Raw genomic sequence first — 17,490 nt, 5'->3', positions numbered from 1 at the left:
AAATCTATAACAAGATTAAACACATAATCAGAAAGAAATTAGCCTTCAGTAAAATTATTTTTAGTAAATCATTTTTTGCCACCATAGTGCCATAAACCTATATTAAATGACATTATTTTAAAAAGAAAATAGCTCTATGAAATTTATTGTATATTTAATATACAAATATGGTCAAGGATACTGTCCCTTATAATGCTCAATGCTTCCTTCTCCAATGAACCTAAGTGAAAAAAACTTCTATCAGGTCATAGTATCAGGTATAGTTGGACTTCTCCAGGTATCTGTCTGTCTGTCTGCCTGTCTCTCTCTCTGGATCTCTGGTGTCTGTCTCTCTCTCGTGTGTGTGTGTGTGTGTGTGTGTGTGTGTGTGTGTGTGTGTGTGTGTGTGTGTGTGTGTGTGTGTGTGTGTGTGTTTCCTCATGGACCCTGTGGATCTTACAACTGTTTGTGATATTTGTTCATATTGTATATTAGACTTATAAGAGCCAAGTATCTGATCCACCATTAAAAAATACATAGGATCGAAAGACAACTAACTTCCTAGAATCCCAGGCTTCTTAAATATAAGCTATAAATCATCGAAAACAATACATAGGACATTAAATATACATTCTGCTGCTAACTTAGGTAAGTTTTACTTTATATCCTTGTTTTCTTTTTGATTAATTTATCTTATTTTTAATGCTTTCCTGATTTTTCTCTATATACGTCACCTACCCCAAATCTTTTTCTAGAAATAAGTGTATTTATAAATATACATGAATATTTTATAAGATGTTTTAAAAACTTCTTTAGTTTTGTAATTACTCGTTTCCATTTTTATAACAATTGATTAGACTTAAATTGCTGTGCTTCCTTGTATCATTGCTCATCACAGTTCTTTAGTTTTTCTCAGTAAGCTAAGAATACACTTGACCTTTTATTGCTTTTGTTGTTGTGAGGAGGACAAAATGGTATTTTCTAACTCCTTCCACACTTGTTCTTATGTGTAAATGTGACCGTGGCTGGGCAGATGAACTTCTTGGACTACAACATTCTTTCAGCATATGTTCTTATGAAGAAGACCTAAATAACCTGATTTTCATTGTTTTATAAGTAATCCACGTTCTCTGGACACCTATAGGATGGTTTCTTCATCCTCAACAGTGAGCACTTTTCTGAGAATACTTATGGGTATGGACCTGTTTTCATTTACTTTGCCTGGAAAACAGTGTGCTGTTCTAGTCTATGAACTCTGTTAATTTTTCCTTCTACTATAGAGAATTATTTTATGTATTTTATTGATTATTACTTCTTATTGATTTGCCCTAGTTTCTTCTTGGGAAACAGAATTATATCTAATTTCACAGTATCACCCTACTTAAAATAGTACCTTCCCCAATAATTCCTATATCCCTTCTCTGATTTATTGTTTCTCTATAGCAGTGATCACCATTTTTTTATGGTTTCAGTCCACATCTCTTCCTCACATACAATCACTCCCATATTGATCTCCTACAGTTACACAGACTAAAAGGCTATCTATATGCTGATGTATTTCAAACTTTATCTTCAGCCCAGACCTGTCTCATAAACTCCGGCCTCACATGTCCAACCGCCTGCCCAACAATATCATTTTGCTAAAAGACAAACTCAACATGTCTGAAATTGAACTATCTCCCCTGAAATGGCTTCCATCACAGCCTCCTCCATCTCTGTAGTTGCCAACTCACCATTTCTTTTGCTCTGATAAAATGCCTTAGAATCATTCTTGATTCCTCTCCCCACACCTCGTATCTTATCTTTAGTGAATTCTGTTGGCTCTGCCTACAAAATATATCTAGAAACAGACTGCTTCTTTCCTGCACAAACTCCATTGCTACCACTCCATTTTAGGTCACAATCACCTCTCCCCTAGATTGGCCTCCTAACTAGGCTCTAGGCTCTCTTCTCTCAAAGAAAAGTCCATACATGCCACAGACCTTGGCATTTTACTGGGTCTGCATTATTCCTGCTGCAAGGGATGCTGTCAAGTGAATACTTTTGAGTTCTAACACTAATGGTGGAAGATATCTTCATATCATAATCAGAATGGACCACTCCTTAAATGGTTATGCCATTCTAAGGAATCAGAAAAGGACAGGATTAACATTTCAGCAGCCTAAGAGCTAACTACCCTTCCTATTCTAATTGCCATAGCCTCAGATTGGGCACTTCCCTTAGACGTTCTTAGTATTTTATTACACTAACCTCTGATCTTCGAAATACATAGCTGGAAGGCCTTCCTTCTTATCCAGCTCAGGGTCCACTGCTTCAGCTTTTTTTGTAAAGAAAATAAAACAAAATTTATAGATAAGTTTTGCTTTATCATAGTTTTTACTTCTCACCAATATTTGTGCTGTGCCATGTCCCCTCTGGTGCTGCCATACAAAATAAAACACTGTCCTAACTATTAGACACGGCATTTGGGTGAGTGAGACCAGATTTGTTTATTGAATAATTTCAGAATCCAGTTAATGGTAATATCTGTGGGAGGAAACAGTCTCCAATTTAACGTCTGTAAAGTATTTCTCATTTCTGATTTTTGATTGTTATTATGCTTTATTTCATTTATTTCATTGTCAAATGTAGGTTTAGGGTAGTGCTGAGGTCAACTGAGGACTATAACCTATAACAGTGCCTGCAAGTTTGTATATTTCTAAAGAGAGTAACAATCAAGAAATAAGTATTTGTGAAGTACACAGTTAGCACATTATGGAGTCCATGAGGAATGTGAGGAGAGTCTGGTTTCTTATAGCAATTAGGCTACCTAGAAAGAAAATACTAACATAAATATAACAGACTCCAATATGAGCCACTCAACGCCAAGTAATGCTACAGAGAGTCCCAATGCTACGGACTCCAGACAAGCCTGCCATCTCTGCTGGAGTTCTGAATGCCCCACATCCAAGTCAACTTCCTGCAACTGGGTGAATGCTCAGTCTGTCAGTCTGGTGGAGACAGCAGTCCTCCGGGTTGCTTGGGCAGAGGAGAGGGTGGGCTGAGAAAACCGAAGGATTAAGGATGGCTCCTAGGTGTTAGGCTAAACAATCAGATAAATAATTTACTAAAATTTACTGTTTTGCAGGTGTGGAAGGAACAGTTTCTTGGCAGCTGGGGTACAGATAAATTATTCAACGTCCTCCTGTTTGTGTTGCCACCCAGAACTTTGATACTTTAGGGAGTTAGACAAGGATATAGGAACAGTTACTCTTCAAAAAGAACTAGATCATCAATTAATTTCCTCATTTGCCTCTTAAACCCTTCCTTTTGCATTTAGAATTGTGTGTAACTACTTCATTTCGGTCTACAAAGTACTGCATAACTTAGTCTTCATTTAAAATGACATCAAACCTATATCAAATGCCGGGCACCATTTAAAGTGGTTAGAACTTATAACTTTATTTCATTATCTGAGGTATATTATTCCCTCCCTTTCACAGGAAGCCTGGAGGGATGAGTAATATACCTAAGGTCACACATGTAGTGAGAAGTTAAGCCTATTTGAACCTCCACTACCTGGATCCAGAATCTAAGCTGTCATCCACTGCACTGTTCTCTATGGCCACTTTGTCTTACCAGAAAAGGAAGATATGCTCTGGACTTCTAAAACTTATTCTAGCTTGAGTAGTCTATGACTTTACTGAAGTGATTTTTCATAAGCAGTTTCTCTAGTTCTGCAATTTTAATGTTTCAAAAAGTTTATAATAAAGTAAAATGATCATCTAATTTAATCTAGGGAAATTACCTAGACTCCTATTCTTATTCTGCTTTCATTCTATGGAATTACTACAATATGACCCTCCGCCATACCTATTAATTCAAGGAAAAGACAGTAACTGAAGCACACTTGTGATTGCTGCTTCTATTCAATGTAGTCTCATATAAAACCTGATAGTCACTCTGCCTTACCAAAGCTTGCCATGAAATTCTAATTTAAAGTATATGTTAAAGTACTGTAAAATATTTTAATGAATTTGTAAAATATCTGGATGCTCAACTTTCATTTAAGAATCAATATAATGAAAATAATAGTGAATACATGTTACATTCTAGAGGTAGAGTTTATTTTTCCTAATAGTTATATCAGACTATAGTCTATTTTAGAGAATGGCATAGTTAAAAAATAAATTAAATATAATTCATTTGTAATATCTGCTCTTCAGATATTCCAAGCCCACTGATATGCTTCAGAATTAATATCTATGTATTTCTCTTTAGGTTATTTTTAACAATGTTTCTCCCTAGTCCAAAAACTTGGCTGTAAAATTAAAATTGCATTAAGGTTGCTTATGACCATTAGTGGGTATTTTTGTTTTCTCAGTCATTACATACACTTCAAGTTCCTCAGAAATATTTCTATTCTTGGACCTAACTACATAAACAAGCCCATTATAGTTAAAATGAAGAGATTGTGAAATACTGTTTGCTCTTAACTCACATCTAAGAGTGGCAGAGGATATCCTTTATGCGATGGACACGTATCAAGGTTCTAAGATCTTGACAGAAATCAAGATGATGAAACAAGGCCAGTCAGCTCTTGCTTCCCCGCTATTTCATTGTGCTCTATCGGAATTGAATCCCAAAGACAGAATTGGACAGCTTCTGCCACACTGAGTAACAGGGACGAAAGGCTCCAACAGGCTCCGGGTGTCAGGCCAAGGCCCCTACTTGGAAAACTGCAAGGGCCCTAGTACCACAGCCATTCCTTACTTCACAATTCTCCTGGCCTTTCAGTCCGCTCTCTCCAATGTATCCCAGTGTCCTTCGGCTTCCCTAAGCCCCTCCTGTCTTGAGAAAAACATCACACAATCTAATTCACTCAAAGGTGTTAGTGACCTAATGTGTTACCTCACCTTGGAGACTTTGCCATCTCAAAAAAGGAGCCCAGGGAGGACAATGCCAGGCCCCAACTTAATGAGTTACCAGTGACAGATTTAAGGCATGACTATGGGAAGTATAAGGTAGTTTTTGGAGGGAGCCCCTTCTACCCGGCTTCAAACCACTTCACTGCCTATTTTACTCATTTTTGGCATAAAAGTTTAAGCCCACAGTTGGCCACACACAGCTTCCAGAATTAGAAGGAAATTCATTCTCATCACTTAGGAAAATGCTTTTGGGTTCCAGATATTGCCAAATCTTAGAGTCATAAGCAGACATAGAGAAAATTTTTTAATCTATAAAACTGACTAGTCAGATCAGATAATTTCTAAAATCCTTTTAAGTTTACACAGTTTTCAACTCTTTCCAATTATCTATCCACTTACTTCCTTTTACAGATTACGAACTGATGCCCCCCAAATCTCCCTAAATCCAGTCATTTACTCTCAACCTTATATTATCCTTTCCACATCCCCACAGCTACTGCAATGGTATAAGCTCTCATAAGTCAATTCATGTAGTTACACTAGGTATACTGTGGGTTGATGCAAAACTTCCTGAACGTAATCACGTGACTGTCTAATTTATTCCCTGCACTGTTTGTCCATAGACTGATATTTCTAAAATATAAATCTGGTCATGTATTTTCCCTGCTTAACATTCGTCAGTTTTCTGATTGCATTTAGAATAAAACCCAAATTCCTTAGCAAGGCACACCAAGTTACTGAGGTCTGGACTCGGTATCATTCTGGCTGCTCCCCAACCCATTCCACCTCTAACCATCCAAAACACCTTACAGGTCTCTGAAAAGGCCATGTATACTCATGCCTCCACGCCCTTGCCCGTGCCACTCCCAATGTCTTTCTTCCCTCCTATCCTTTCTACTTCTTATCTGGTTAACCCCTATTCATCTTTCAAGACTAAAGCTGAAATAATATGTAGTTTTCCTGAAGTACAAGGAGAGATGACATTAAGTATGAAATAAGTAACCAGAGACATCTTAGACATCAGTAAAGTAAGTTGGAAGAGACAGAAAGACTTTGAGAGCATCAAATAATCATGAAGCTCTCTGGGAACCCCATATTCATGAAGTACTCATATTCACGAGATCTTAAATAGGCTCTCTGTTGGTGACATCCAATCTGGCCCACCTGTCCTCTAGTCAGGACAGAAAGAGAGACTACATAGCTGCTCAGTAGGATAAGTGTCAAGCCCAGCTGTGGACAAGAGTAGTTGCCCAGTGCCTAAGAGAGCAACTGCTTTTTAGCTCCAGCCACCCTCCATCATCACTCACTCTTAACCACACTATCAGCAAGGAAGGCTAATGGAGAAGGAGAGAGGAAGGGAGAGGGAGAGAGATGGAGAGAGAAGGAAAGAGACAGAGAGAGAGGGAGGGGAATGGAGAGAGAGAGAGGGAGGAAGAAAAAGGGAAAGAGAAAGAAAGAGATAAAGAGGGAGGGAGGGAAGAAGGGAAGGAGGGAGGGAGGGACAGATTCTGTGTATCCCAGAATCTGGGTAGCATAGTCCTTCCTGCCTGTTTGCAACCTATCCTAACATATTAACCTAACTTACTCTACATATTTCCCTTTTTTACTGCATGTTTCTAATTGACCCAATAAACCATATGGCATGTGCATCTTAATTTGTCCTGCAGGCCTTTCCGTGTTTCTCTCTGGGACAGGCTTCCTGGAAGTGTTTTGGAGGCTACCATGGCAGGGAGGAAATTTCCCAGTATGCAAAGGTATCCTGTCACCTGAACCAGGTCTAGCGCCCTTCCTTGGCACTCCTTGACAACATGTATCAAAGCATTTGGCTCTCCACATTACAAAACTGTTTTCATGTTTTATTCATTACACTGTGACATCCTTGATGTCAGAGACTCAATCTTCTTATTCAGAGCACCCAATTAAAGACTTTGGAGCATTTTTGTTACATTACAAAAGAATCAGTAAATTAGTTATCGGCAATTAATTAGTGCTAACCAAAACCAGAATTCAGGTCTCCTGCATGCACCATTAGGCAGAACCAAAGCAGAACCTTACAATTTCTCAAGGTCTTTAGTAGGGGTGAGTGAGAATAAGACTCATCACTTACAGCTATGTCTTTCCCTGAGGAATCTGAGTTGGAGAGGGCAGAGGCATTGAATCTGACTAACCACAGGATAAACCACCGAACTTGCCCTCCATTTTGAAGGTCAAATGGAAAATAACTAATGAGCCAGGAGTCTTAGCAACCACATAAGATTTCGGAAATCCTATAACGGTCCACCGCAGTTTTCAAAGAGTAATACTGTTAGTATTTCCCTAGATGTCTTCCCCTTCACCATCTTGAGATCTAGTAATGACAACATATTACCATCTTTGCTCTAATTCTGGATAGAGTATGCCTATTAGATACACATCAACTTTAATTAAAAGTTTCATGGCCCTCCACCCTGTTCCTTACTTTTTTTTATGGCTTTGCTGATAGCAACAGGAATTTTTAAAACTACATGCCTTAACCAGGGACAAGTAGCTACTTGCAACAATCTCTTTGAGTAGAAACTGAGGCAAATAATCCTGGTGCTTTTCTATTTTCCACTAAGTGCATCAATGTCTTTCCTTCTCTTGTCATTAAAGCCCTTTCCCTCCCTACCAATCAAGCCTCATTCTTTTTCTCTGTCGATTCTCCTGTTTGCTTACTTGCTCCAACTCCCTCTTTCACCCTCTCTCCACATTCTGCTCTGTCTCTTGTCATCTCCTCCTTATTTTTACTGTCCTCTCTCTCATCTTTTTATCTTCTTTCTCCACATCTTTTGGTCCACTGCTGAGTCCCTCCAGCAGGCTCTCAGAGAATGTGATTACGAATATATCTGCAAGAAGACATAAATGCAAAGCAAAAGCAATGAATTCTGACTGAAATAGAAATTCCCCAGCCTGGTCGTCACGGAGCTCCACCGGAACTATAAAGTTCTTCCAGAAAAATATCAAGACGTAATTCATTTTAATGTACAAAGCAATCAGATTTCCTGAAACCTTTTTGAGAGAAAGTAGTAGGAAAGAGGAAGGTGATTTTAAATTAAATCAAAGATTGTGTATAATAACTCTGGATAAGTCAATATACTTAATATCCTATTTTTCTATATCTTTGAAAATAATTTTCAGTCTTCACCTACCACATTCATTAGAACTGACAAATCTTAAAAGATAATCTCCATGTAATTTTTTTAATGCAAAGATATCCCAAATGCCCAAACTAAAAATTCAAACTTTCAAAGGCATTTTGGAATTGTCATATATTTTTTAAAAAACTCTTTTCATTGCAAAACATGGCTCTAAAATTAAGAAAATAAAATCCCTGGTCATTGAGAATTTTGTAGCAAATTCTGCTAATGTAAAATAAACATTTTCCCTTTGTATGAAATGCTGTTTTGTAAAAAAGTCTGCATGTAAAAAATTTTTCCCTTAAAATGGTAATATTTTAGTATATGTTTATAAATGTATGCTTTTATGTTCTACAATATATTAATTTTTCTAATAAATCTAAAGCTTGAATGCCAACTCATGTTTGTTTTTAAAAATTAATAAAAGTGGCGTAAATCAACTAGACATCTCCAAAATGATATTTATTGACTGTGTAGTATTTTTGCTATTTTGTGAGCTTTCCTCTTCCATAAGCTTCTTTTTAAACAAAGTTCTCTGGGAAATTGTGTCCTCTTGTGGTCACTGGCAAAAACAACATGTTTTCTGCAGAATGAATCAATCTAAACAATAGATACAGGATTTAAGGCTTCAGGAAAAGCCATTTGTAAAAAAAGGAAATCCTTTGAGGTTAAGAAAGGTGAAAGTTGTGAATAATTAGAAAGGAAACTTTAGCTGGAAAAACAAAGAATGTAAATAATTTGATTTATACTTAAATTGTTGATTATTGGATGATTAAAAAGGAAGTAAAATGCTTACTATGTAGGAAGATTGTAGCCATGATAAAAACCTCTATGAATAATTATAAATTTCTCACATTATTTCTTCAATTATTGCAGCAATTCTTTGAAATAAGTAAGAGTGTAACAAAGTCTTTGGCAGCAAAGATGGGAAACGGACTTGAGCCTGCACATTCAATAAAATAATAAAGCAGGGAAAAAAGGCTCTTCGAAATTCCATACTTTTCCGCATTCCGATTCTTCTCTCCCTACAAGTTTGTCAAGTTATGTCTCATTATCTCATCCTCATTTTGAGTGCAGAATGCCAGATATTTGAAAAATTAATATTTATTTGAAAATTTTATTTGCTCACTTGAGGTGTTCCTAGCAACTCAATTTCTTGTGCTTTATACTTTTTCATTTTATTTCTAGATTGAAAGCTTCAAATTTCATTCCTTATAACTTTAATTTCTCACTCCAAAAGAAATTCAGAAAGAGAAAGGTTAAAAGTTAAATTCACGAATTAACCTATCATTAAAAGAGAATACCCTCTTATTTAGCATGAGATGTTCAACCATCATCAAGGCCACCTGTGTCACTGAGAAGGAATCTGCTTTGACAGTTACCAAAGTCACTTGCACTGACACAAACTTTATATTCCACTTCGATAAAATTCTCTCATTTAAATCCCTGTAGAGTGTTCGAAACAAGATTTAATCTAAGATGTGCAATCTCGACCAAGATCCACTGCATTGCAGCCTTTTCCAATTTGCGCCCCCTTCTGTGTGAATGCTCCTGTGCTTCATTCACACAACTCAGAGAAATTATTTCACAGAACTCTAAGCCAACAAACAGGTGGTAGGTCATCCAAAGACAGAAAGAGTAGACACAGATTCAAGTACTCACCTTTTGTGCAAGCCCCAACTCCAAAATTTACCAGCTTGCAAGCAATTCCATAATGTGTGGGTGTTTCTTTTTCTTTTCTGAAAGTATCTATAAATGACTTGCTAAGAGAATGCCAGTGCATATTCAAACTGTAAAGATACAGATATGTAAATACTTATTGTAGATGCTCAGTAGGAGATTCCTAACTCTGTTACTTGTAGTTTTTTTTTCAATTTTTAACACAGCACACATTCCTCAGGAAGGACTGCAAACATGCCAAGTTTGCAGTTTGAAAACAAAGCTCATTTTGAACCATCTAGTAAAAAAGAAAAACTTTTCCTTTTCAGTTAAATTTTTTTCAGGAAATTTATTTTAGAAGTAGATGAAATTATTTAATTCCAATTAATCCAGTATTCCCAAAGAAGGCAGTCCTCTACTGATGTCTTTCAAATCAGGCTGAGTTCAGCCCCAAAGGGAAATTTCCAAAGGGAAATTTTCTAAGACTGTTTTTAAGAGCCCGCAATTAGGCTTTTAGAACTAAGCTTTCTTATGTTAAAATGAATATTTTGGAAGTTATCATTATTGTTGTATATACAACATGGCTATTCAGCACATAGAAAAGGACCTGCCTCATTCCTACCCCAGCAAGAGTAGATGAGAAAATTGTTCCATAAAATGTCAGGTAAGATACGACAGATGAGCAGAGTGGGACAACCCAGCCAGGAAACACTGTAGTGTGCAAAGTACCGAACCCCAGAGAGTACCAGGGAGTACCAAACCCCAGACATTTTGAGACATAATTCATTTGTCAAACTACAACCTTCTGCTCAAAAAGTAACATTTGAGCACTCAGAAAGCCTCTCAACCTCAGCCTCCACTCCTTCCAAGAGGTAAGGGAAATTTCTTCCTAGATCTAAAGTCATTCATTGTGACTTTGTCAGAAAGATTCTGTGCTAGGATTGCTCTGGTTATGTCATTCATTTTAAACCCTCTTCTAGATATTCTGTCACTCACAGCAACACCCCAGTCCTGGGGATCACTGAACTGAATGGCCAGGAATTCTTCATTCCCTAGAAGTTTAGTGCGGGAGAAGGGCTGGGCTCACTTGTTTAAGTACTAGTCGCGGAGATTGATGACTTAGCAAGTCGAGCTGGCTAGTGATCCCTGGCTGCTGCGCTGTCAGGGACTTGGTTTCTCCTCCAGTTTCTCCGCCCCCATTTCCGCATCCCCCTCCCAGCTATTGGTCAGGTAAGGTTTCCTTTACATTTGCCCACACTTTCCTGTCTTGCTTACCCATAGCCACAAAGGAAAGAGTCCAATTATTCGATCTCCTTATTTTTGAGAATCCGGCTAAAGAGAAAACAAAAACAAAAAAATTAAGATTGGAGATTGATGTTTAAATAAAAAACGAGATAAATAAAGGTGGAACATTTTTAAGAATTCTGCAGCCATGTTCAAATAAGAATTACGGAATACTCTACAATTCAGATTTCCAAGAGAGAATACTAGGTAGAGAGTGAGGCAAAATTTCTGCCTTCTTCTCTGCTTCCAAGAGATAAAGTCCTCCAAGCAGAAGATGCAAACACAAGGGTGACTAATCAGAGTGCTTTGTTTTAAAGAGATCTGCCTGCGTACTATTAAGTAGAGGTCAAGTACAATTTGATTTTCAGACAAGCTTAAATTTTAACATATGGCAGCAACTCACGAAGCAGACCAGTTGGCACGCCGTGGTCATTGTTTCTGAATATTCGTAAAAATTGCGGTAGACAAATCCTGCGAGTTGCCCTTCGCCCCCCACGAGAGGGATGCCTCTTGCCCTCACTTTCCCCAGAAGGTTGAGCCCTTCAGCCGGCCCTAATCTCTCCAGACCCCGGGGTTTCCCGGACCGAAGCTGTGAGAGCCTCAGCGGGGCACAGCCACGTGGCTTGCCCGCGCGTCGCCCTGGGCTCCCGTCTCCTCCTCCAGACGCCCGCGGCTACGACCCTCTGTCTGGCCAAGAAAGGGGCGCTTCACTGAGTTTTGCAAGACCAGACTGAGGAGAGGGGTGAACTGACTTCGGCCGGCGCAGAGGACCCGCACACAGGGAACGCAACTCCCGCGTCTCTCAAATCTGACACCCCCACCTCAACCGACTACTGCTTTTAACTTCTAGTTTGCTTTGCAATGTAAGGCATGAACATGAAACGGTTATTCTATCCTAAATCGTTCCAAAAAAAAAAAAAAAAGTCTAGCATTTGCAAAGATGGGCTTCTCTTCCACGGCGGCTTCCCTTCCCTTCTCACCGGCTCACCAACTTTTGTTGCTTCCCATCTGCCAGATCTGCATTAACACCCTCTTTTGGGGGGGTCTTCGTTGTTAACTTATTGGATAGTAATGCTTAAAATGTAAAAGTGTTCAAGTAATTGGAATGCCTTTGGGGCGCACGAAGCATAATTGCCCACTCCATCTCCTAGGATGGGTGGGGGTGGGGGAGGGAGCTCGCACAGCGGGCAGCAATGTTGAACCCCCATCTCACTCCCTTAGGAGCCGACCTTTAGAGGTCACAACGCAGGGCCTCATTCCGGAGTGGGGTGGGAACGAAATGGCCACAGGGTCGTCAACCTCGGGCTGGCAGCTCAGGCAATCAAGGCCTTGGCGAGGACTCTACGCTACCCCCTCCGACCCTGTTGCCTTCTCCAAAGACAGGACTGTCTTCTGCGGGGGGATGAACTTCTGCCTCTTTCTAGCACCTTCAGAGGTGTAGTCTATTTGGGTGTCGGAAAGCTTTAGTTTGGGTCACGGTAGAAGGAAGAAGGCGGCCTGATGCTTCTCGGGGAGGGGTGAGAGAGCAGGCCGGGGAGCAAATCTGCAGTCCCCGCGGCGCGGCCACGTCTTCGGAAACGCCCACAACCTCAGAGCCAGCCGCGGCGGTTTGGCCCTTGGGACTTCAGGAGCCAATCTACCTGACCATTGGGTGGGCTCCGCGGTTGCCAGTTTGCTTTGCCTTTTCCCCCGCCCCAGCAATCCCCAACCGGGCCCCATGGACCTAGAGGGTACTGGGGCGAAATGAGACATCACCCACTGCGTAGAAGCTGTTGCCGTCGCTGCTGTCACAGCCACTCCGAGAGGGACATACACCGCGGCCACGACGGTTCCCTCCGACCGCTTCCCCGGGCTGCGCTCGGGTGCGGGGGCGCGGCCCGCGCGCGCTCCGGCGCGAAAGGAAATCGCCCCGCGCCCGCGGGCGGAGGGCGGCGGGGAGGGAAGGGGGAGGGCAGCAAAGAGGCGGGCAGAGGGGCCGGCCTCCGGGGCCAGGTCGGTTTTGAATGGTTTGGGAGGACGAATTGTTAGACCCCGAGGAAGGGGGGTGGGGACGGAGAAGGGGGGCTGGAAAGCGGAAACTTTCCTATAAAACTTCGAAAAGTCCCTCCTCCCCACGTCAGGCCAATGACACTGCTGCCCCCAAACTTTCCGCCTGCACGGAGGTATAAGAGCCTCCAAGTCTGCAGCTTTCGTCCAACTCCCAGACACCTCGCGGGCTCGCCGGCACCGGCAGCGTTTCCAGGAGGCCGAGCGGGCTGTGCGTGCGGCCGTTGGGCGACTTCTTTTTGGACCTCGGGGCCATCCACACCGTCCCCTCCCCCTCCCGCCTCCCTCCCCGCCTCCCCCGCGCGCCCTCCCCGCGGAGATCCTCCCCGTCCCTCCTCCCGCTCGCTCCTCCGCGGGCCGCACCGCCCGGGTCGGCGCCGCGCGCGGGGGAAGCTGGCGGGCTGAGGCGTCCCGCTCTCCTCCTCTTCCCCGGGCCGCCCCTCTGCCCCGGGCCTGCGAGGCCGCACGTTGCCGCCCGAGAGATGATGCAGGACGTGTCCAGTTCTCCAGTCTCGCCGGCCGACGACAGCCTGAGCAACAGCGAGGAGGAGCCGGACCGGCAGCAGCCCCCGAGCGGCAAGCGCGGGGGGCGCAAGCGGCGCAGCAGCCGGCGCAGCGCAGGCGGCGGCTCGGGGCCCGGCGGGGCCGCGGGCGGGGGCGTCGGAGGCGGCGACGAGCCCGGCAGCCCGGCCCAGGGTAAGCGCGGCAAGAAGTCTGCGGGCTGCGGCGGCGGCGGCGCGGGCGGCGGCGGCAGCAGCAGCGGCGGCGGGAGTCCGCAGTCCTACGAGGAGCTGCAGACGCAGCGGGTCATGGCCAACGTGCGGGAGCGCCAGCGCACGCAGTCGCTGAACGAGGCGTTCGCCGCGCTGCGGAAGATCATCCCCACGCTGCCCTCGGACAAGCTGAGCAAGATCCAGACCCTCAAGTTGGCGGCCAGGTACATCGACTTCCTCTACCAGGTCCTCCAGAGCGACGAGCTGGACTCCAAGATGGCAAGCTGCAGCTATGTGGCCCACGAGCGGCTCAGCTACGCCTTCTCGGTCTGGAGGATGGAGGGGGCCTGGTCCATGTCCGCGTCCCACTAGCAGGCGGAGCTCCCCACCCCCTCGGCAGGGCCGGAGACCTAGGTAAGGACCGGCGCCTCTGCGCCCCTTCGCCGCTCAGGTGGCAGAAGGACTGACGGCCAGGCCGCGGGTCCCTGCCCACCTCGCCTTCCTCCCCTCCCAGCTTTCCTCCCAACCTCATACCGCCACCTCCTCCCCGGAGCGTCCCTGGAGGCAGTTCGGTCCGGCCAGGGAGAGAGGGCTGCGCCCTTGTGAGGGGTGTGCATGTGCGTGAGTGTGCGTGACAGGAGGGAAGACTGAGAGTCAAGGGTCACGGGTAAAGACAGCCTTGCCAGCTCCTCCCTTTCTTTTGGCTTTAAAGTTTTCATTCTCCTTAGAACCAACGTCTCCAAATTCCACCTCCTCCTACTTTCCGCCCACCCACTTCCTCTTGCCCTTGGGCTGAAATCCTTCCAGGTTGTTCAGCGTAATTTCTCGGTGGTGGTGATAAGAACAGTGCTCACTAGTCTTAGAAAACAGCCACTGAGACCTAAACAATAACCAACTTTACCCCTTTTGGGTTTTTGCAGATGTCATTGTTTCCAGAGAAGGAGAAAATGGACAGTCTAGAGACTCTGGAGCTGGATAACTAAAAATAAATATATATATACCAAAGATTTTCTTGGAAATTACAAGAGCAGAACCCAAATCCAAAGAAACAGGGCGTGGGGCGCACTTTTAAAAGAGAAAGCGAGACAGGCCCGTGGACAGTGATTCCCAGACGGGCAGCGGCACCATCCTCACACCTCCACATTCTGATAGAAGTCTGAACAGTTGTTTGTGTTCCCTTTTTTTTTTTTTTGACGAAGAATGTTATTTTTATTTTTATTTTTTCATGCATGCATTCTCAAGAGGTCGTGCCAATCAGCCACTGAAAGGAAAGGCATCATTATGGACTTTTCTCCATTTTAAAATGGTAACAATCAGAGGAATATTAAGAACGCCTTTAGAAATAAAAATACTGGGATCAAACTGACTTGCAAAATCACAGTTAGTTAATTCCTTTTTTTTTTTTTTCGTTCTTCCTCTGAGGGAAAAAAAACTTAAAATACAAAAAACAACATTCTATTTATTTATTGATGACCCACGGTAAAATGCAAATAGATCCGGTGTCTAAATGCATTCATATTTTTATGATTGTTTTGTAAATATCTTTGTATATTATTTTTCTGCAATAAATAAATATGATTGAAAATTTTAAGAACCTTAGAGTTTGGTCTATATTTTTAAAGCTCAGGATTAACTTGGAGGTAAATACCTGCTTGTTTAACTCTGGAGGCACCCATGAGGGAGGGGGTACTAATATAAACAAAGCAGTGAAAAACTCAAATAAACTAGCTACTGACAGGTACAGGCATGTTATTTAGAAAGACAGCTTTATTATTATTCCAGTTTGGTGTTCAGTGGGCTCAGAAGCATCTCTCCTTCATCTCTTATCAGGTCCTCAACAAAAACATAAATTTGTTATTCACCTCTCATATTTTGAGAAGGCAACTGTAAAACAGTTAAAATACAAATAAATAATATGAAGCCATTATTTTCTGTGTGTTTTTGTCATGCCCTTCACTTCTTGTCAGGACTTTTAAATAGGTTCATTTCAGTGAAAGGATGTATAGTGTTAGTAAAATTACATTCACACATAAATGAATACAAATGCATAGAAAATAATACAGTTTAATTCAGCAGGAAAGAGAATTCCATTTGTAAACTAATTTGCTTAACTCTTCTTTCATGAATGAAAATGACATTTAATGTTATGTTTGATGAAAAGCCAAAGTTAAGAATATATTCCCATTTTGACGTTATTCATTTGGGAAACGTGCTCCCTTTTTTATATGTAATGAACATACAACTATGGAGTAAAATACAATTAACAAAGAACTTGAACTTTCAGTATCTTCCGTAACTATTGGAACAAATACAATTTCAAATGCTATAACTATTCATTTCCTAGTCAATTCATTAGCAAATGTATTTAATCCAAAATTACAGGGAATTTTTCCCTGGCTAGTTATATATATATACAAAATCTGATCAAGACAATTAAAACAACAGGGACAAATGGTGCTTGATTTTTTTTTTTCATTCTGGTTATTTCTGGGACAGGAAAATACTGGCTTTTAAATTAACATCAGAAATAGTGAGTTTATATCACTTAGTTCTCAACTTTTACATACAATTTACTGCATTCAAGTGTAAATAGGAATGCTTTCAAACTGGAAAATAATTTTGCTGCCTAATTCAGACAATAACTATGGCAAATTATGAATGCACACATATTGTGTTTGCTCAGCTCAGGTCGAGGTTATTATATTGCCCGAAGGTTTTTGTTTCCCTCTCCACACATCGTGACAGAATGCTGACTTAGCAATATTATAAATTTATTACTGTGATTATTTTAAACCACATTTATGATAAGAAGCCTGTAGCATTTACTTATATTAAAAGATGAGTGAAGGCTTGGGGAATTAATTTTTGGATTTTCTTAGTCCTTTACTAAATAACGAGGTGGGAAAGTGATTATGTGTGGGTGTATTTGTGGAGTGTGTGTGTGTGTGTGTGTACAGCAGAAATGTAAGGGGAGAGCCCTAGGATGAGGGAGAGCTTAAAGATGGTAATTCTCTTTCCTAGTGTGTGTCATCTAACCACCTCCATTTTCTAAATTGTCCATGGAGGAATCTCCTTGTTCACTAGCTTGGTTTGACTATTTGATATTTCAGATTTCTTGACGTACATCAGGATGGAGCTGACCATCATTGCTGAGGAGGTAATCTCTATCTTAATTCTGAGATATAAAAACAAAGTTTAAAAAAAAATAAGGTAGCCTTCCATTTGCCTTTTTTTTTTTTTTTTGCTTTCTCCACCTTTCTCATAAGAAAAAACACTGGAAAAAAGCAAATGCCACATTATGTTGAGTAATACTAAACACTAAACTGAAGGTAATATTTTCCCCTAGATTTTCAGATAAATGAGTGAAAGGTGATGAGTAGTTTTACTTTGAGAATAATTCACAGTGGAAAATCAACTATTAGAATACAGTTTTCATGTTATAGACTATTTCTGAATTCTTAACCTCCCCCATCCCAATACACATGGCAATGCTAATTTTTTAGAATAGAAATAAAGCCACCTGTGGTTTTTTTGTCTACCATTATTTCACATTACATTGTATTGTTTCGTTTTCATTGTTCTTATTTAAAGGATCCTTTGATTAACCTGTTTCAGAAGTGGGAATTTATTTTTTTTATTTTTATTTTTTTAGAAGTGGGATTTTAATGTCGTGGCTGGACCTGGGAGTCTGAATCCTTTAGCCAGAATGTATCACTGGAGGGAAAATATTGCATTAAATTGTCTGGG

The 17,490-nt window shown here is 41.5% G+C and overlaps 1 protein-coding gene and 1 long non-coding RNA gene across 2 annotated transcripts in view; one reads left to right on the top strand and one right to left on the bottom strand.

Moving 5' to 3' along the window:
* Positions 1–13,303, bottom strand: part of LOC120602319 (uncharacterized) — a 58,209-nt gene extending 44,906 nt beyond the window's left edge. Inside the window, exons 1-5 of the long non-coding RNA XR_005652690.1 lie at positions 12,744–13,303; positions 10,976–11,032; positions 9,704–9,831; positions 7,581–7,750; positions 2,230–2,296 (exon numbers count right to left, since the gene is read on the bottom strand). This is a non-coding gene — a long non-coding RNA (uncharacterized LOC120602319). The remainder of the gene's footprint in view (positions 1–2,229; positions 2,297–7,580; positions 7,751–9,703; positions 9,832–10,975; positions 11,033–12,743) is intronic.
* On the top strand, positions 13,020–15,670 carry TWIST1 (twist family bHLH transcription factor 1). The gene is made up of 2 exons (XM_039862493.1): positions 13,020–14,157; positions 14,664–15,670. Exon 1 carries the CDS (start codon positions 13,513–13,515, stop codon positions 14,113–14,115), a length of 603 nt encoding a protein of 200 aa, XP_039718427.1. The 5' UTR covers positions 13,020–13,512; the 3' UTR covers positions 14,116–14,157; positions 14,664–15,670.
* Positions 15,671–17,490: the final 1,820 nt, after the last annotated feature.

This window comes from Pteropus medius, unplaced genomic scaffold, assembly GCF_902729225.1.
Source record: "Pteropus medius unplaced genomic scaffold, Ma_sr-lr_union100, whole genome shotgun sequence".
NCBI classification, from domain to species: domain Eukaryota; kingdom Metazoa; phylum Chordata; class Mammalia; order Chiroptera; family Pteropodidae; genus Pteropus; species Pteropus medius.
The sequence above is the reverse complement of the archived record's forward strand: the minus strand, read 5'-3'. Positions and strand labels throughout refer to the sequence as shown.

Excerpts from the sequence above, each read along its gene's own strand:
- TWIST1 (XM_039862493.1), top strand. The coding sequence starts at position 13,513 with ATGATGCAGGACGTGTCCAGTTCTCCAGTCTCGCCGGCCGACGACAGC.